Source organism: Strongylocentrotus purpuratus, unplaced genomic scaffold (genome assembly GCF_000002235.5).
Source record: "Strongylocentrotus purpuratus isolate Spur 01 unplaced genomic scaffold, Spur_5.0 spur5_scaffold_15, whole genome shotgun sequence".
Classification (NCBI taxonomy): domain Eukaryota; kingdom Metazoa; phylum Echinodermata; class Echinoidea; order Camarodonta; family Strongylocentrotidae; genus Strongylocentrotus; species Strongylocentrotus purpuratus.
The window spans coordinates 29,981,685-30,003,012 of NW_022145600.1; the positions used below are offsets into that span (position 1 = coordinate 29,981,685).

At 36.2% G+C, this 21,328-nt stretch overlaps 1 protein-coding gene across 1 annotated transcript; it reads left to right on the top strand.

The window, feature by feature from the left end:
- Positions 1–4,292: 4,292 nt before the first annotated feature.
- On the top strand, positions 4,293–19,410 carry LOC105438451. Its single transcript, XM_011666268.2, has 12 exons — positions 4,293–4,628; positions 10,266–10,323; positions 11,068–11,306; positions 11,712–11,934; positions 12,270–12,363; positions 14,388–14,527; positions 15,344–15,816; positions 16,348–16,458; positions 16,673–16,802; positions 17,278–17,379; positions 18,091–18,243; positions 18,791–19,410. Exons 1-12 carry the CDS (start codon positions 4,612–4,614, stop codon positions 18,977–18,979), a joined length of 1,929 nt encoding a protein of 642 aa, XP_011664570.2. The 5' UTR covers positions 4,293–4,611; the 3' UTR covers positions 18,980–19,410.
- Positions 19,411–21,328: the final 1,918 nt, after the last annotated feature.

Below are 21,328 nucleotides of genomic sequence, written 5' to 3' on the forward strand. Positions count from 1 at the left end.
GCATAGGTCATTAAAGGCGTACTGGATGGGACTTTGAAATTCCCAATGTTCAGGTGAATTAAAGTAAGCTGTCATTTAAAAATCTGTCATACAAATTTTTGCAATTAAAAATATAACAAAGAACACGTTACAAAAAAATGAGTTCTTAATTAGCTAAGAATTTTTCACTGATGTGTTTTAATCATTTGACACTTGTACAGAAAATGCTGTTCAGAGATTGAATTTTTTTTTTTTTTGAAAACATATTTTTATGTTTATAATGCAAAATGTGACAAGTGCAGGATAAAGCAAAACAAAGTATGTATTGAGGAACTGCTACAACTATGAAAAGCGTGTTATTTGCTGGCTGTGGCAGATCCAGGGGGGGGGGGGGGGACCCGGTGCAATTTTTCAAATTTTCGAGGGCCCCCCCCCAAAAAAAAAAAAAAAAAAAAAAAAAATTAGTGCTCAATACCCCCCCCCCCCCCCCCCCCCCCCACTGAGCGAATTTTCGGCCGGCGCGATTTTCAAATTTTTGAGAGCAAAAAAAAAATTAACAAATTTGCTCACTACCCCCCCCCCCCCTTCCCCCCTCCCCCCTCATTTTATTTGTAACATAAAATGAAACAATAAAAAGGTTGACATGTGCAAGGCATGGTTGATAATCAGTTTAAATACACTTAAAATAAAAAAATGTACAACATGTCTTGGATCATAAAGAACTAAGGAAAAAAAACCTACAGTGCTCTTTTACTGCGAAAGGTGCCCATATTTATTTCAAATAAACGCCTTTTAACAATTTCAAATAGTTGCCCGTTCCACATACTTATAAGTGCCTCTTACCAACTCCGGTATGTGCCCATTTGCCTCTGATAATTGCCCTATTCAAATCTGAGAGGTGCCCATTTTACTTTAACAAGTGCCCTTTTCTATTGTAATACGTGCCCCTAATTCCTCTTCAGATAAGTGACCCTGTTATTTTGGCTCGTGCCTCCTTATCATGTCTAGTTAGTGCCAATTCCTTATCGATAATTCCCGTGATAATTGCACTTATTTCTCCTTTGTATTATATAGTGCCCCTTTTCCGTTTTCACAAGTGCCTTTTCATTTGTGGTGCCCCTTATTAGCTGCAAGCATTGTCCCATTTTCTCCTCTGATAATTGCCCTTTTTACTTTGACACGTGCCCCTTTTCTAATAAGTGTCATTTTTGTGTGGATATGTGCCTCTTTTTCCTTTCACCATAAAATGTGCTCATAATTCTAAAGCAACTAAGAGCAATTTTCCCATTAATTTTCACCGAAAGCTTGCTCGCTACGCTCGTTAGCAATTAAAGTTTATTTATTTACGTTTCTTATTAAATATCTTTTCAGTCTTTCATGATTAGGTTGTGCTTAAAACCCCATCAGAATTTGTCCCCCATCTTTATAAGATGTATTTTTTTTCGAACTGCGACCACACAAATTTTAGAAATTATTACTCGCTCGCAAATGAATATTACAGACCATCACATTCAACTGCAAAGTATGATGCTTAAGCAGTATCTTGGACCATGTAAAGAGAGAAACAAACATTGAAACCATCCCTGATAATGTAATCACAATGTAGGGGTATTATACCAATGTCTAGTAATGACATATTTTCACTTTGAGGTTTCCCTTTGACGATGCCCCCTTTTCCAGAAAGTGCCCCATTTAAGTTGTTAGTGCCCCCACACTTTTATTGCTCAAAGTGTGAAGAACATTAATGTAAGCAATCAAGTATTTTTTTCATGGGTAGATGCAAAGTATTCTAGCCTCATGAATAATCAACATAGCAAAAAACGGTACGCCACAGCTAGAATATATAGGCGATATTATCTTCAATATCCGCATTCTCTTCCCTCCTTTAACAACAATAATTCCCATTATGCCATCTGGTGGTGATGCGGATTTGCTTTGCTCATTACGCCACTTTCCACGCATGTACAGTATAATATGCATCTCATTCATTATGGGGTGCAAGTTCCAGCCAAGCGCCTTTTCAGAGAAGCTCACAATGCTGAACAAACTTTCGCTGCCTACCAGGTACATTATTTGACACTTGGCTGCATAGCGATAATAATCAATAAGTAAAGTCTTGCTAAAGTACACAAATGCTGTACCGGGGATCAAACCCACGACCTTCTCAACTCTAGTCGATAGTTTAAACCTCTCGTCTTCGACGCTCCATGCATCTTAATATTTAATACAATCATTGACAGGAAAAAACCGTTGACTCCACTGTTCTTGCCAACAATCCATTAAGTTCCTTCTTTCTCAGAAAATAATAATTTATAGCGAGGGGAAAAAAAGAGGAAATAACCGTTGTTGCATCAGTTAACTTGTAATTTCGTGTGATTACCCCACCCATTCCTAGTATCTAATGTTGCGAATGAATGAAGAAAACATTAAATTAATTCTAAGTCTGACAATGGAAAAGGAGAGTGAAAGAGAGAGAGAGAGAAAGAAAGAGAGGAAGAAAGAGAGAGATACTTTGATAGATAGAGAGATACATAGAGAGAGAGAGAGAGGGAGAGAGAGAGAGAGAGAGAGAGAGAGAGTCTAATGTAGAATACAGAAAGAAAGACAGCAAGTAGTCATGCAATATTGAATCCTGTGGGGATTTCATAGAAACTCTTTTTAGTTCCAAATTAAAGTCTTTTAGATTTAGATTATTTCGGCACGTCTCATTGTCTGCTTTAGTTTTTATTACAGATTGAAAGTAAAATTACTTTCCTGCAGCGCATTTCCGGATTTTGATAAACTAAATCATTATGAATATGGTTATTTTCATTAATTGTTTTGACGTCAGTGATACGTGCAAGCGTTGCATTTACAGTTTCCTGCTAGAAATTACAACAAAATCCCTTGTTTTTATAATAAATCAAAAGAAAACTCATGAATTTAACATTATGTAAATCCTTGAAAAGCAATTTAATTGTCAACCAACTCTCGAATAAAAAGCAACGATGTTATTGCCAAAATATATCATGCGAACTTTCTGCACTTTTACTTTAATTTGAAAAGTCCAAAATAAACCTGCCCTGCTATATTTACATCAAATTCTGTAACCATCGTAAAAACTCCTTTCTTTCATGATCAGAACTCTGTATCAAGTTAAATACACAACATCTCTTTAAATAGTTGCCAATTAAGCCCTATAAAAATGACCAGTGGGCTTATGTCAATGAATTTCATATGAACATGCACTGTATTTGATGATTTAAAATAGAACATTATTGTTTCAACATGTAAGAATTCGTTTTTTAAAGTTTTTTTTAGCAGATGTTTCTGCATTTATTGATAAATCAAATACAAAATATTCAAATAACAATATGATATCATTGATTTACATAAAGAGTGACAACTGAAATACACACATACGAAAATGCATATAATTTACTATATATATAATTGAAAAATTTAAAGTATGGAGGTAATTAAAAGAATCAAGATAAATGCAGAGGCTAACTACCATAAGCATGAATGCTTAGAGGTAGCAGCCGAGAAAGAGGGAGGGGGAGGGGGGGGGGGGGTACGTGACGCTGTTATTGGAGTATGTAGGAGAATAGAGTGTCACGTTTGAATATTATGTTCAGAAAGTATCTAAAAAAAAACCTGGGAAAATGCAAGTGTGTGTGCAAGTGGGCGTGTGCAGGTGAAGTAAGTGTTCGATTCGTATTGTTCAGATCTGATAGTCGAAGCGTTTTTAGGGGTCCCGGGGCATCTTTGGGGACCATCCTAAGATTTAATTACTCTAGGGAAGGAATTTGGGATGAACGCAAACTTAATATCATCTCGTAATTGCCTGACTCTCGTCATCAGCCGTTTGTGTTCATTTCTCGTATCTGGGTGAACATCGTCGCTGATTCCACCCGTTTTACACCTCAGATTCGAACATTTTTTTAATGAAGTGCTCTTCATAAGGATTGACTCGCGATTAGTGAAGCGTATAGCAGCTTTATGAGGATTGGTCTTGGTCATGGGTTGCGCTGGCCACCTGCTTGTGAGCACGGGATATTAGGGACTTTTATATTTGCACGTCGACATAGTAAAAGTACGTCAAACGTAGCACATGTGACGTCCTTTTAAGGCACTTTTTAAGGCACTGACAGTGCCTTAAAAGGACGTCACACGTAGCAGTCCACTTTGTCGACGTGCAAGTGTTAAGGTCCCCATTCGTGGTGTGCGATGGGCGCGTTCAACCTCCACATTCCCCACAAGCAAATGAGATGCGAAAAACTGGCGGGCGTACAAAATGTGAGCAATATTGCGTTACGGAATGTTTTGCCTACTTCTGTTTACTATATAGATCGACGAAGTTTGGTCTCAGCTCATTTAAATATCCATAATCCGATTTAGTTGCTTTTACTTTCTCAGCCTCAGTGACTTTCTTTTACTGAAATCTGAAAGAAACTTGGATTGCGAGCACTTTAGAGCTCATTTGTTTTAGAGTTATCTTGAAGTGCCTGTTTCGGAATCAGAAGGGTAGTGTACAGTGAAAATCATTCAACAATCAAGAGTTCACCAAGATCATCGTCGTGATCGAGGGCAAGCTTCGAGGGCTCTCTTCGCCAGCTTGGCCAACTGTCAGATAGTATTTACCTTGGCAGTATGTCGCAGAAGGAGAGGTGAGTCGAAATCATGCAGCTAATTAGCTAATCTTTAGCATAATAAATCTAATACTGTATATTCATCTTTGATAGCAGACTGAATTGTAATGATATTTGCCGTATTTATGGAGGATTGTCAATAGTGGTTTAGACTCAAGAGCGGGTGTTAATTTCTTATTTCTTTTAAACGTTTAGCCACACATTCATGTTGGTATATTTTGGAAATTGGAGCGGGAGGGGGGGGGGGGGGGGGTGTAAATACCCACTGACTTCCTTTTTTCTAAATGTATAGAACACAAAGAATTGTTTTAAATTATTTTTTTCTCTACCAACTCATCAATTGAAACGCTGATAAAATTATCATCGTCTATTTTAAATAGGAATGGCATGAATTTAACGGTATTGAAATGAAATGAGCATTTGCTTACTATGTAATTATTGAATTACCGGTAGTCAAAACGATGATTTTTGTTTTGTTGTTGATTTAAGACGAAAATGTGCACATGAACGTTAAAAGTTATTTGTGAAAACTGATTCCTTGCCCACTTCTCACCATTTTTAAATGAGACATTATCCACGGACATAGCTTCTCGAAGAGAGAGAGAGAGAGAGAGAGAGAGAGAGATAAAGAGAGAGCGAAAACGCAAATCCAAAAACACTAGTTTATAATTAAAACGGAAATGATGATTATTAAAGATTAGCATTCTGTGTTTAACTGTATGAAAAAAAGTAAACAAACTGAATGTTCTTCCCCTACCCCCACAGAAGTATAAAGATTACTCAGCTAATTTAATTTGTTGATGTGACTACTAGTATATATGAATTATTTGTGCATGCCTGTAAGAGCTATAATGGAATTTATTATGGGATATAATAATAATAATAATGAAGAAGAGGAAGAAGAAGAAGAAGAAGAAAAGTAACGATAATGATAAAAACGTCAACAACAACAATACAAATAATGATAATAATAACAGTAATCAAAGGAAAAAGAAGAAGAATAATACAAGCACTTCAATCGTATTCAAACAAAATACATGCATTGATGCCTGTGTGTTTACTTGGCAGACGAAAGAGTATCTCCCTGAAAAATCTAGAGCAATTTCTTAGAAGTCTGTAGCATAAAGGAATGTGGAGATAGAAAGGCCGAAAGAAAGGCTTAAAACACGGCCCGGAACAGACAAAATGGTGACTGGACAGTCACGCACGAGCGCTTTTGGAAAACGGTGAAACTAGTGACCTTGATAGGATGGCAGAGACTATCCCCCTGTCCACACCCAACATTTTCCGTGATTAGGCGTGATTAGCTATACCGTTTCGCGATAGTGATACCGTTTCGCGATAGTTTTACGATGGAAAATTGTGTGTGTGGACGCTCACTAACGATACGTCGTATAACGAAACTAGTCTAACGAACTTCGCAGGTTTGGGCATCGTTTCGAACTGAAACTCAATAAAGAATCACGCCTAATCACGCCTAATCATGGAAAATGTTGTGTGTGGACAGGGGGAGTGTAACTAGTGTAACTAACTGGGCGGGGCTTAACGTGACTTCGAGCGAAAGGAGACCAGACCTCTCATTTTCGCTTCCATTTCATGACCGCAGTAGCAAACTGCGTACCTATACGACATTTCGCTGTAGAGTTTCAGGATTACTTTCTTCTGTGTGTGGACATCCTGGAATTTATACAATGATTATTTATACGACTTTTCTTGTGTGGACACTCTGAAATTTATACGATGATTCTTTATACGACGTTTCGTTATAGAGTTTCGGGATAAATTGTTTTGTGTGTGGACACGCTGAATGCCTACGAAGTTTGAAAAGCATTGGGATATAGATAAGGCTTACAAGCACTGCGTTAACAAAAAATGGATTAGGGATAATGAAGCATATCTAAGGATACAGGCTGTGGCCCAATTGGCATTCCATACCAATATAATCCCGCTGGGTATAACATGGCATCTACAAGGCCCCCCTTCTCAGAGTGTCAAAATCTGGCTTCGAGATACCCTACGTTTGTCCACCCAGCAGGCGCGGATCCAGGATTTCTTAGGGTGGGGGGGGGGGGGGGGGCAAATTTGAAACTATGCAAGCCAGATACTGGTACGTAATGGTGACCAGCAATGGCGTAATGAGCAAAATCGTTTTTTTTTTTTTTTGGGGGGGGGGGGGGAATCCGCATCATGGGATAATGACCGACTATTAATTTTTAGTGTGACACTAAAGATATAAAACAATGAAATACTGATCAATTTGCGATCAGAATTATTCCTTATTTCATTCCCCCCAAATCCCCCCCCCAAAAAAAAAACAAAAACAAAAACAAAAACGCATTACGTCGTGTTTACAAAAGAAGACAAGTAGAAAGAGTGAAGTAGAGAATACTAAAGAATTGAAGATGAAGAAAAATACATGGACAGTCATCATCGATACAAATCAAGGCTATCGAGAATGTCAATATTTAGTGATTTGTACTTTTTAGTCTCAATTGCATGCGAAGGGTGCGTGGGAGGATGGGTTTAGTTTCCTAAAATTCTTTTATAGGAACAGGAAGAACTTAAATCACTGTTCAAAACAAAAGGAGCTGCTATGTGTACCATACCGTGAGATTGACAGGAAATAAATTGATAAACAATTAGCTTTTGAAACTTCTGATATCTTGAAAATCACAGTTTTGATGACGCCAGAGAACTAATTATTTTTTGTTTGGGTATTTTTCCAGTGCTGTATAGCTCACCAGTTCAGAGAATTATTGATATCGTTGTTTCTGGATAATGAAGCTATAAATATCATTTAACGAATACCTGGAATCATGGTGAAATATTAATCTAGGGAGGGTTTTTTCTCATTTAAATATATATTATTTATAATAAAGTCAGTTTGAAACCTTTTGAAAGCATAAGAATTAAAAAAAAGTTTGGAACGAAACGAAACAGAAAATTGCAAATCAATTTCATCATTAATTGTTAACTTTGTTTTGTTCAAAATTGATTGACAGAGTATTTTGATTGTTTGACATTTGGATCCGCTACAGAGTTTTTACAAATGGGTGGCATCTTCATTGCTTAAAAACTTACATTTTTATCAGTAATTTGCATGACAGGTAATGAATTTTGAAAGGAAAAATTAGATTACGTTGCTAGGAGTCATTCACAGGTGTATGTAATGAAATGGGATAAAATTGATTTAGATGAAGAAAAAAAAGATGGTCTTATTATTTCGACTAGAATGTATTTTCTTGATATAACATATAAACTATTTCCCCTATCTATGCTTCCTTTTCGTTAAAGAAGTGATGCTTGTGACTGTTTGTCATGCATGCCATGTTAAAGGAGGAGATGTAATAGACTATAGAGAATTATTGATATCGTTGGTTTTTAGGATAATGAAGTTATGGAGATCATTTTAACGGATACTTGGAATCATGGTAAAAAAGGGTGCGTGAGAAAATGGAATTAGTTTCCTATAATACTTTTATAGGAACAGGAAGAACTTAAATCACTGTTAAAAAACTAAAAGGAGCTGCTCTGTGTACTATAATCGTGATATCGGCAAGAAATAGACTGCCAAACAACAAGCTTTTGAAACTTCTGATATCTTGAATGCACAATGTTGATGACGTCGGAAAACTAATCACTTTTTGTTTTGGTATTTCCAGTGCTGTAGCCCACCAGTTCACAGAATTATTATTATTGCTTTATTAATAACGAAGTTATGAAGATCATTTTATCGAATACTTGGAATCATGGTAAAAAGGGGTGCGTGAGAAAAAATGGGTTTAGTTTCCTAAAATACTTTTATAGGAGAGGAAGAACTAAATCACTGTTCAAAACCAAAAATGAGCTGCTCTATGTGCCATATCGTGAGATCGACAGGAAAAAAAAGATAAACATTTAGCTTTTTAAACTTCTGATGCCTTTATTAGTCAGTTTTGATGGTGACAGAAAACTAGTTACCTTTCGTTCGGCATTTCCAGTGCTGTAATCCACCAATTCGGAGAATCATCAATACAGTAGTTGCTTTGAAGGAGAAGGATAATGAAGCTATGACGATCATTTTAACGAATACCTGGAAACATGGCGAAATATACATCTAGGGAGGTTTGTTTTCTCATGAAATATATATTGTTAATGATTAAGTCAGTTTGGAACTTTTTGGAAGTATAAGGATAGCAAAAGAAATATTGGAACAAAACAAAACAGAAAGTTGAAAATCACTTCCATCATTTATTTTAAACTTTTTTTTTCTTCAAAATTGATTGACAGTGTATTTTGATTATTTGACATTTGGATTGACAACAGAGTGTTTTATATAAACGCGTATGTTGCATCTTAATTGACGGGTGATGAATTTTGATAGGAAAATGTATTACGTTCCTTGGAAATGATGTAGAAGTGTATGTAATGAAATAGTATTTACGTTCGATTACATCTAATTTCTGCATTTTTTCCAAATATAATAACTGAATAACAAAGAACATAAAAACGTAGGTTTAATCCATAATATATACAAACAATAACTTCATGTCAAAACTTTTTTTAATTTTTTTTTTTTTTTTTACATATGTACATCAATTAACAAAACTTAATATTTCTATAACATATTATTATGAATTTAAAATAGTAGCCAAACTGTCCGCTTGACTAGGATGGCGGTCTAAAAAAGAAAAAGTGTTTAAACGATCTTTGTGTATGAGAGTGTGTTGTGTGAGTGTATATATATATATATATATATATATATATATTGTGTGTGTGTGTGTGTGAGTGTGTGGGTGCATGTGCGTGACATGAGAATAGATTGTCATTGTCATTGCGTGTTTGTATGTGTGTGTAGCGAATAATGGATGTGCACGTCAGGCACGTAGCCACGGGGGGGGGGGGGGGGGACGTGCCCCCAACAAATTTTCAAGATCGGTTGAAATTTTTTAGACCCCTCCTCAGGACGTCGATCGATTACATGTATGTGCCCCCCCCCCAAACATCAAATTATGGCTACGTCCCTGGTGCACTTAGCTCTGTGTTGTATGGTGGAGTGGAAACAATGTAGCCTTTTCAATAAAGGAAACCAAGAATACAAAATAGAATACGAAATTTGCAAAAATGAGTTCCAATGTGACAAAAATTTTAAATATCAATGATAATTGATTGATAATGAGATTGATTAAGCTTAAACAAAATAAGATGGTCTTATTATTTTAACTATAATGCATTTTCTAGATATAAGATTGTCAACAAAACTAATCTATACTTCCTCTTCGTAAAATAAGTGATGCTTATGACTGTTTGTCATATATGGCATGTAAAAGTAGGCGATGTATTACACACTCTTTAAAAAATATGTACAATTGAATAAATTATTGGGTAAATTTTAAGCAATTTTGGTCACATTACATTCAATAATGGGTTAAGTTTTTTTTTACAAACGAAGATGCATGCTCCCTTTCTAACTTATAATAGGGAAATCTTTATCCCACCTTGTATAAGAGTTAACAATGCGATCATGATATCAACAAGCATTGGAAAGTCCTTGATGGCTGGTAATTTTGTCTCTAAGTGTTATGGATTGATAAGAATACGTATGATTGAAGTATTATTTTATCAAATAGTATAATTATATATATTGAAGAAGTATCGAAATGTTTTGTCTTTCAGAACCATGTCTGGGACAACAGAAACACACATGTTTTTGCACAAGACAGGGCTCCTAAAGGTAAGAGCTGCCCAGACGTCTTCAAATAGAATTAGTCATTGAATTTTCAATAAAAACTAAATATATTGATACCCTGAAAGAAAAATAGAGTTAACGAGCTAATTTTGTTTTGACACAGATGGAAATTCTCTGTTCCTTGTTTTAACACACAGTTAACAAAACTAGTAGCGCTATTTTCGAAGGAAAGACATGTCGAATCATTTAATGTCATGGAGATTTAGTATTATAGCATACCGGGGGCTGTTTCTCGCAACCGTCATAAGTCTAAACTACTTGGACATCCCAATGAAATTTGTGCTATAACATTTATCTGATGTCCACGAATTAAGCGTTATGGCGGTTTCGAGAAACTGGCCCCTGAATTTCAAGTAAACACCACCAAGAAGATAATATGTAGATCTTGTTGATATACTCTATCGCACACGACACTTTCATCAATATGAATCATCAGAATCAATATTAATGTGATTTGATTGAAGAAACATTCCTCTCGCTACGTATTTAATTCAAGCATATTATAGATTTTAATAGAATAAAGGTGATTGACCTGACTTGTCAAATAAACAAAAGTTGTAAAAATTAGGATGATTGTGTTTGTCATCTACCCATTTTTGTAATGACCTCCCCCCCCCCGATTTTTTTTTTTTTTCAATATTGAAAAAAAATCATATCGATTAAACATGTTGGTGGTGATGATGATGATTATTAAGAACACATCAAATGGATAACATGTGCACATTGCAGGACAAAGAACAACTGGTGATTTGCAAGCTAGCTTCACTTGGCATTGGGGAGCGTCCAGAGATTCATATATTCACCGATGGATCTGGAGAACCAAATTCTGTCGTCAAAGTAAGGTCCTGTGCGGCCGTCCAAAAGGGCGACCTTGTCCCGAAGATCGTCAAGGCAAAGTACGACAACTACATCTGCATCACTGGTAATGGTAGCGTGGGTAAATATACATACTTACGCACACAAACAAGGTAAGCAACTACATTAATTAGTAAAAAGGCTAAATTGGTTAAAGATATATGGTTCAAAGCAGTAGACGGAAGAAGTTTACTGTTATTGCAAACAATCTAGCACTTGCAGTAGCAAGTCTGAATTTGATTGAAAAAGAAAATAATTTCATTTGGAAATGATGATGAGTGATAGGAGAGGTTAAAGTAGTAGAGGTGATTGTCATGGTGGCAGAGGAATTAATTTATTAATTCCCATAAAGGGCGTAAAACAGGAGTATTTAAATTCATTATTTTGAAGAAAAAAGATCAACACCCAGTAATTGATAGCTTAAAGAAAGCCTCATTCGCATCATGAATTTTCAAGCTGTTCGAGACTAAGAACGTCATTAAAGAACATTTTCCCAACCGTTCTACCGATTTACGCAGGGAGCAGAGGGACGAGTGGTGCAGCCAACTACAGGCCTTGATGTCCATCAAAACCACACCCAACCAACAGCCATCGCAGCCATCGCAGCCCTATCGAGAGAGAACACAAACAGATGCTTCCTCCCATAGACCGCCCGTGTCTCGTACTCGGAAAGGAGCCCCCATCACAGCACCTGGCAACATGCATGGGATCTTTCACGATGAGCTAGACAAAGTCGTTAAGGTTAGTCCTAACTCCTTCTGTTATTGAATCATGAAAAAAGTCGACTGCTATAGGTAAAGATACCCTCTAGGCAAGAACGTGCACGTGAAGAAATATCTTAGGCCTTATGTCTTCTGTCTGCCGTCTTAGAATAAACATGAAACCTTTCATTAAAAAGATAATAAAATTGATTTTTCTGATCTTTCCTATCCTTTAAAACAATCGTGTTTATCTACATATTTTTTTCATTTAAGTATTTAGCTATTTATCTATTAATTGATATTTTTGTTTTGTTAGCGAAATCGGCTTAGTGTATATCTTCTCCCTCATACTCCTCTTTTCATTATATCGTATAGAAGAGGGGCAATACATCAGAACCTAATGAGGAGACTGACGACAGCCAAGTCTGCTGTGGACGTCATCACGTGGAGGCTGGGGCGTCGCACGACGGTATGATGGATGGCATGATATATATTTGAAAGAGATGTGAACAGTTCATTTGACAAAAATTATAAAAAAACTTCCTTATTATTATGATACAAAATGTGCCACGCACAAGAACTAAATCAAGTAAAAAGAGAAATAAACGACCATAGATTACTGAAGGATAATTAAATCAATATCTACTCGAATTCGTTTATCTTAAATATCACTTCGATCAACTACAAATGAAAACCGAAATGAATATAAAAAGTACCGTGATAAATTGACTTTAATTATTCGTTTGTCACGCTAATTCTAGTATTGTAATATAATTGAAAATATTAAAGATCAATCAATCAATCATTATGGCAAACAATTAATGACGTTTTTAGGGAAGAAAAAGCAAATTCTTAATAACATTGAATTTAAATACAAAGGGCATCATATCCAAGATCCTAACGTTGTTGCTGATGCATTCAATAAAGACTTTACTAATATTGGACCAGAGTTAGCTTCCAAAATAATGGATAAAATTGATTTTGTTGAAATACTCAAATGATAATAAAAAAACGATCCTTATTTTTAATTCAACAAAAATTCATGAGATTTGAGGATTTGTTGGTTCTTTAAAATGCTGTAAATAAAGCGGGAATGATGAATTAAGTTTATCTTTATTTAAAAAAATTAAAAAAAAACACTTTATACACTGTAAAAAAAGTTGGGCAGATGCTACTGGGTAAATCGAATTAGGGCAAATTTTGTCCGATAATTGGGTTATTTTCTCCCTACCATTTACTATATGAAGTTACCTAATAAAAGGTAAGAATAGGTTAGGTAGATGTTACTGGGAAAATCGATGTTGGGCAAACGTTGTCCAATAATTGGGTTATTTTCTACCAACGATGTAGTTACTGACGAAATAATTGGGCAATATTATTGGGCAAATTAAAGTTGGGCCATTTTTGTCCAACATTTGGGTTATTTTCTCTCAACCACTTACTACACTGTCGCTCATATAGTTGGAATATTTTTTTTACCCCAATTTATGGAATTATTTTGACAATGATTTATTCCTAATAGATCTAGAAAATAGTATACAATCTCAGATTTTATTGAATAATAATTTGCCAGTGTTTGTTTTGCGTGACTGCTAAAGCATGTGTATGCTACGCTTATCAACTTGGGGACCTACGCCCTTAAGTCATAAATGACAGTAATGAGGATTAATGCTCCACAAAAGGGCACTAATATGGCACATCGACACGGTTTTGATCCTGGGGCCTCACAGTTACGAGGCCATTGCTTGGCCACTGAACCATGACTGTAAGCAGCGGAGGCTAGGGTAGGGGGCAGTTCCCACAAACAAACGAAAAGAAAATGCAATCATTTTTCAATAATTCATTGCATTTTACCCCGGTCCCCAACATTAAAAGATCCTCTGTACGACCATGCATTATGGCTCAAGGCATGGGCACACAGAAGATTTTTTTCTGTTGGCGACCGGGGTGAAATTCAATGAATTATTGAAAATTTATTGCATTTTCTTTCGTAGGATAACGAAGGTCAATGTGTTTATTAGATATAAGCATGTGCGCGCCTGTGAAAAGGTGACCAGCTGAACGGCGGCAATCTTGAAAGATAGCCCGACTGTCAGGGAAAATGTACCGAGCGGCCATTTTGAAAGGAAAAAAGAAAAGAAAAAGGGCCTCCTCCTTCCTATTTTTCAAAAAAACAGGACGCTAAACATGATTTTTTAATATTTTTATTTGGCCTAAGCGCAAATTCGGTTGATCGTAACTCGTAAAGCGCTTTTAAGAAACAATAATTAACCGGTTTCGAGCACAGGTCCCAATACATGTAACTATTGTCTTATAAAATACACGGACGTCTGGTATGTTCCACCAGAAGTTAGGTATGTAGACAGAAAAGTTACTTTGATCTGTATTTAAAATAAAGTTTTTAGATTTCAAATAATGTTTTTGTTTACGTTGTTATAGCGCATAAAAATAATATAATTTATTGTTTGGAAATTTTGATTATCGTACATACAGCCAGCTGTCAGGATACATACGAGAACGTTCATAATGTTCAGAATGAGGATGGTTGGCGTAGACAGCAGCAAACCTCCAAGCAGGCCCTCAAAAAGACACAAGAACTGTACCAAGATTTCCATCAGACAAAAATGCTTCAGGTCAGTACCTTTCTCATCATAATTATTATCGTCGATTCTCCTGACGAGCGTTGTGAGCCATTCATCAAGAGAGACATTTTACAAATGCTAGTAAACTATTAAATATGGGGTTAATAAATCGTCAGCTGCCCGTTACTGCCCTTTGCAGTATGTTCTTGTTACGACCTTCTTGAGATGTGTCTTAGACTGTGTCTAAATTGACATATTTGCAATGATAGATAGATAGAAAGCTTAATGTAACCATACGAGTCACATTGTACTGATCGTGCAATATGTGATGTCTTGAGTCTCGTCTCATAAAGAGTTGCGATTGATCCTAATCAATCGCAAGTCCTCCGATCAATCGCAAGTCCTCCGATCAATTGCAAGTTTGCCATCTCCTATCTCTCATGCATGTACATAATTGCAATTTATATCAATCGCAAGTAATTTGCGATTAATATCAACTCTTTATAAGACAGGGCCAAGGTGTGCTAAGAAACACGCCATCAGATCTGAAACAGTATGACAGCAAAAGCAACTTAAACAAAGCTTTCATTCATTTCATTTGTTTATTTATTTCCATCTTCATATAAAAGCAATAGATCATTACAATATTATAATAAATTTTTAAATACATGCAATCATACGTGTTAACAGTATCAAAAGAGACCAAATTTACCAGTCGAAACAAGAAAAGGGGAACTAAAATAAGGCCAAAAGGCCTTGTAAAATAAGTTCCCTAAAGGTATGAAGTTATTATTTGTTTTTTCAACACACGGTAAAGTTATCAACTGACAATATAACCAGTGGTCTTTATCGAAATTCATTTTTCAGGAAAAGCCTGACCAGTTTGAGAACCTGTACGAGATTCCAGAATTTCCATGGGATCCCTTACCCGAAAGTTTTAACCGTCTCTCCGGCTGCAGTACTTCGTCCGGAGAATCCGAAGGAGGTGCTTCGGTCATGTCAGCTCCTCAGAGTCTTCACAGCTGTAAAGAACCAACAGAGAGCAGTTGGCCACCAAGTCCTACACCATCGGATGATTCAGAGCCCGAATGTTCTGAGATAAACCCTCCAAGCTTACAAACATGTTCAAGAGAACTGCCAGGAGGAAGATTTCCACACCAAAAGGAACCCGAGGCTGGTTTGTGGCTGGATGAACAGATCTATGAAAATACGTCCGTCATTCAGAGACGGCCCAGAACTGACTCTAGAACCACAAAACCATCACGATCAGGCTTTATATGGGATGACGTTAATCCCCATCTCCAACAGTTTAAAGCCACGATGATTGAAATACAGTGCAAGTAAGAGCCAAAGGAGATAAGGTCAATTTCTTCAGAATTTACATGGCAAATGTATTTCTGATTTGAACAAGCTGAAAAGTCGGTTTAAAAAACAATACGGATAATTTATATATTCGATTTAGTTATTATGTACAGTAACTAAGCAATAACTTTTACAGGATATACATCGTGAACGTGTTGAATATAATTATGAGGTCTAAAATCTTTGAGATGCTTCGTCACTTCCGATTGAATGAGATGATAATAATGCTTCCTTTCTTTGCCACTGATATAATTTGAGATTATTTTCAAATAAATAAAGAAGGCATTATGCATATCGACTATTTCCTTCAAAAATGTATGTTGTACAGTGCGCTTAAAGCAATATTATTCCTCATTACTTTAATCAACTTTACCATCAATTAATATACAACTCGTACAATATATTTCGTCTGTTGGCAGTTAAGAAAAAAAAACGATCGGAATCTTAATTACATTGGAGGTTTCTAAGTATTATTACTTATGTAATGACATCTAATTTCTTTTGTATAGGAAACTTAAAGAGGAGAAGCTATCGTCGACGGCTACAGTACGTGTCGCCAAAACTATCATCGTTCGGAACTTGTCACAGCTATCGCTCAAAGAAATCAGAGACAGTATTTTGTGAGTATAGCTTAATATTTATTGTTATTATTACAGTATTATTAGGATTTTTTTTGGTGGTGGTGGGGTCCAATTCTCCGTTTGCCTTTCTCCCTATTCTTGCTTTTTTTCCCCTCCCGTTTCATTTTTATCCCCTATCGTTTCCATTGACAGAACTTGACTTCCTCGTCTTTTAACTGAAATTAATTATTTCTTTTTTCTTCACCCTTGTCAGAGTTATGGATATTCCTCTCGAACTCAAGGATTACTTCCGGGTAGGTGACCAGTGGTTGAAGGTCAATGATAATATGCTGAAAAACGTCCACTTTGCCCGAGACTGTGTTCGAATGTCAGACAAACCGGAGGTAATCTTTTGTGCTAAATCCTGCATCAATGTGTAAGATGAGAAAATGAGAATGTTTTCCACAAAATATTGCATATTAATACATCAGTATGATCATTCGTCAGCACAATAAATCTTTAATGAAGGACGTCTAAGTTAATCGTGTTAAAGATACTGACTCATTTGCCTTTTCTTTGATTTAGTTTAGTGACATATATACTAATGGCACGACTTTCCGGCAGAATTGTTAAATGTTTAACGTAAATTATTGGATTTATGTCATATTCATATAGTTCATGCACAAATTCTACATTTTATGAAACGAACTTCATATAACTAGATTATGACCTAAAAGATAAAATACAAGATGGAATCGAAAAAAGAGGAAAATCTAAGCAGAACACAGTGTGGAGGAAACTTACGGATCGATGTCCTCCCGAGGGCCGAACGATCTAGGTCCAAGACAACAAAATGTTCTAATGTTTGCTCTTTTGCAGATCGAGATCACGCTAAAGAGAATCCCGTTTGGAGCAATCTGTGACTTCCCATGGACTTCAAATAATGTTGACGACATAGGGCTGAAACTCCGCGGAAACGAGGTAAGCCATACGCAGGCCTCTAGTGAGCATGTTCAGTTGGTTGAAACATTAGGCCGAATCTTAAACAAATCTAGTTTATCTGACATCCCTCCCCCTCTCGTATACTTTGTCCACCGTCTCATTTTTCTATTTTATGTTTTTGTTTTTGAATAATAAAAGAAAATCTAGACAATGAGGTTCACAAACATTTTTTATATCACACTATCACTTTGTTTTGAGCCACTATAGTTCATATATACAGTAAATCTAATATCTGTACACAAAATTTTGTATACGTGATGCGACGGTATAATTAGCTTATGTAAAGAACATAAATAGTGGAAGCTCCTCTTCCTCATAAAAAAATCTGGACGAGAAACTAGGAATAATATTTTATATGGTTTTGGCCGATTGTTTATTTTAATGAAATATTTTCTTGGCTGACCAAGGAGTTTACTGATGCATCGATAAACAAAATGTAATTAATCGTCAAAGGGGTCCCATTTTCTGAATAATTTTGGTAAGTGCCTCCGTTTCACACTTTCAAAGCAACAACCCCATGTGATCCCTACTTGCCGACAGGCATGACAGGTTTGTAGAAAAAAAAATGAAGAAAAGTATTTAGAATTTAACCGACATCATTTGTGAATGGTGAGACCCCTGCACATAGTCCACAGACAAATTTACCAAAATTTGATGTCATTTTTTTAAATTTTTAAATCCTCATTTCAGATTGAGCAGGTATCTCCGAAGGGTCTGGCTCATTGCAGAGGATCTCTACAGTCAAACGATATCGCGTGTCTGAACAGTGCAGGCTTGAGATGCAACTGCGTCATCACTGAAGTCAACTTTGACTGCGTCCACCCCGATGCATCCACGGAACAGGTAGGCAGATCTGATAAGATCGCCTCCACTTGACCATTGGGTCACTCATATAAAAAATATAACAGAAGCAGAGGGTCATAAAGTCATGTCGATGAAAGGTATATTCGAGAGTTATTTCTGGTGATGTAAACAATAATATTATGTCAATTAATAACCAGATGAGAAAACGAGAAAAACGTTCATTTTAGGAAATAACAAGAATTGTACCAGATCAATTAAAGATTTTGGCGGCACAAGAGAAAATAAGCTTTCGTACATTAGATTATTTTGTGGTATAGCGGTTTTTTAACGTCTTTTGATTGGTATGTTTTACCGGCTGGCTGCCAAACAAAGCATGTGTATGATTGTCATCACACGACCACGGGACCGGCGGCTTTAAGTCGTCTCCGTCTTGGTAATAACAAAATTGCCTTACCAAAGTTTACTAGTGCAACGGCTTACTTTAAAACCCGGGACTTCTCGATTACTAATTTACAGCTCCATAACAAAGCCATCCTGCGTCCTGTTGATGTAAGATTGTTAACTAATTCCCTCTTCCAATTGATAGGTATGGGAGATGATCAAGAAGGCAGACGGCATTGTCATTCTCATGCTCCATCCCGTGGACTTCCGTACCGTTCAGAGGGGTTTCGACATCGACGGAAACGACGTGTACGAAAACGTAGGTCGATCTAGCAACATGCGCAATGGAACTTCAGAGAAGTCCTACAAAATGGCTTACAACCACATAATATGACAACTGTTGGTGTAAGATCATTCACTAAAGACCCTCAAAGAAGCTACAGGGGGGCTAGAACAAGAGTGCACCAGAAAAATGAACAATTACACAAGAACATCGTATCTTAAGTGATTCATGCATTTGCGTTATGGAATTTTAGAGGAGCTACACAATGGGTGACAACAACATTATATAACAAGCTCCGAACATAATAGGTCATTTAATGAACACGATGTTTCTAACTTCAGAGGAACTACAACATGGACGCACCAGAAAAATGCAAGATGAAAACATCTGCATCTTAGGTCATTCTTATCTAAAATGCTTCATTGAACTTTGGGGGAGCTACAAAATAGCTGAAAGGGGCCTAATGGAAATGTGCATTATGGGTCATTAAATGAACACGTTGAATGAAAATTCAGCAGGGCTACAACATGGACGCGCAACAAAAATACATAATGGTCCCATCAAAGCCCTTTTCATGCAACATGCTAAATAAAGCTTTATATGAGCTTCAAACAAGCTGATGACTGCATTAAACACAAATGTCACATAGTGACTATTCAATGAATACTACTCAAGAACCTGTCATCTAGGGATTAATCACTGAACAGTCTTTATCAGACCATGGATTTTACTGGCCATGATCAGACGTTCTTTTCTCGAACAATCGAGACCCAAATAAAAAGGCTCATACAAACGAGAGATAGACATCTGACATTCTCGGGAATAAACTGTTAGCAGATCAAGTGTTCTCGAACACTGGCTCAGGCCCAATGTTCTTAATCTCTCCACCTTCTTAGTCTGTAAAATTGTATGCCTTCTGCCAATTTGTTTTGTATTAAGTACCGTCGAACTCTTTAAAGCCCCACTGTCCTACTCGTAGCTACTTGCTCCCTCTATATAGAAAACTTCCCCAATCGGTGCCTGTTGGTCCCCCATGATCCTCTTTTTCTTATGTTAGTTGAGAGCTGAGTTAATGAGATAGCCACCTGTCAGTGACCTCGCTGTGTGGTCTAATCCCTTCTAGCTCAGTAGTATTGCCGGTCTTTAAGGTACCACCAAAATAGTCCTGGACTGTTCTCAATTCGTCTTAACTACGTGCGTGCTCTCTCACACACAAGTTTAAAATAGGAAAGAATTACGAAAACATGTTGATTTTCATACAATCTCAATACTTGAATGGAAAGTTAAAAATTGTAGAAAAGAAAATGATAAATTGAGGTAGAATAAAGCCAATCTAAAACGATAACAATTTACATTTTTTACGGAAAATGAATCGAATGCTCCACTTTATACCGTATAGGTTGAATAAATGCTGTAAATATATGTATGCATGTTATATGCGCATTAACACAAAACAACTGAATATACGAAAACAAAAAAGCTTCTGTATCTGTCCTTAATAATACTGTTCCGTGCAGTGTTAACATTTAAAAAATAAAAGTCAACAAGATTACAATGACTTGACTTGTATACCTGCATGTTGCACAGATGTTAGTTACCACATAATTGATATATTTCCCGTTCTTCACAATTTATTATGGTCATGACGGTATATTATATATATATATATATATATATATATATATATATTATTTTCTTATCTAGATTGAGAAGAATTTCTAGAATACTTTCACAACTCAAAAGTATTGCAAAGAATAAAAACAAGTTTTGGATATCGATTTGTTAAATAATAATGTTAGCCTTATTGTGCAGAAGCTATGATCAATTCAGAAAATGATAAAATGATATGAAATATACATGTATATGTATATATATATATATGTATATTACCTTACATGTTGTATTAACAGGACTTCTATATTTAACCCTAAATTGTACATTAGCAGGACATCATAAAGACTGATATATTGTCCTAACCCTAACCATAGCCCTAACCCTAAACATAACCCTAGATTAAAAACTTCATAACTAATTAAACTAATGACTCATGATTAAACCTATTGGCCCGAATTCACAAAGCAAGGTTTGAGCTCAGACCAAGGTTTGAGCTCAAACCTCCTTTTGTTTCGCCAAACCTCCTTTTGTTCTTTAGAAACCAGGTTTGTAAAAAACGCGTAAAACGCATCATTTGACGTACGAAAAACCAAGGTTTGTCGACAAACCTCCTTTCTGAATTCGGGCCATTGTTTCTTGGGAGACCTTTAAGTTTTCTCTGCCTGCAAACGTACGTAGAGGGCAGTAATTCTATTGTACAATCACTAACAGGACACGAAAATGTCCTGCTAATGACCATGTCTACTTAATGATTCATTTTTGTCACTACATTATGTCCGTCTAATGACGCTGTAAGATGTATATAAATGTATGTATGAATACGCAAACATGTACTCTTTTGTTTCT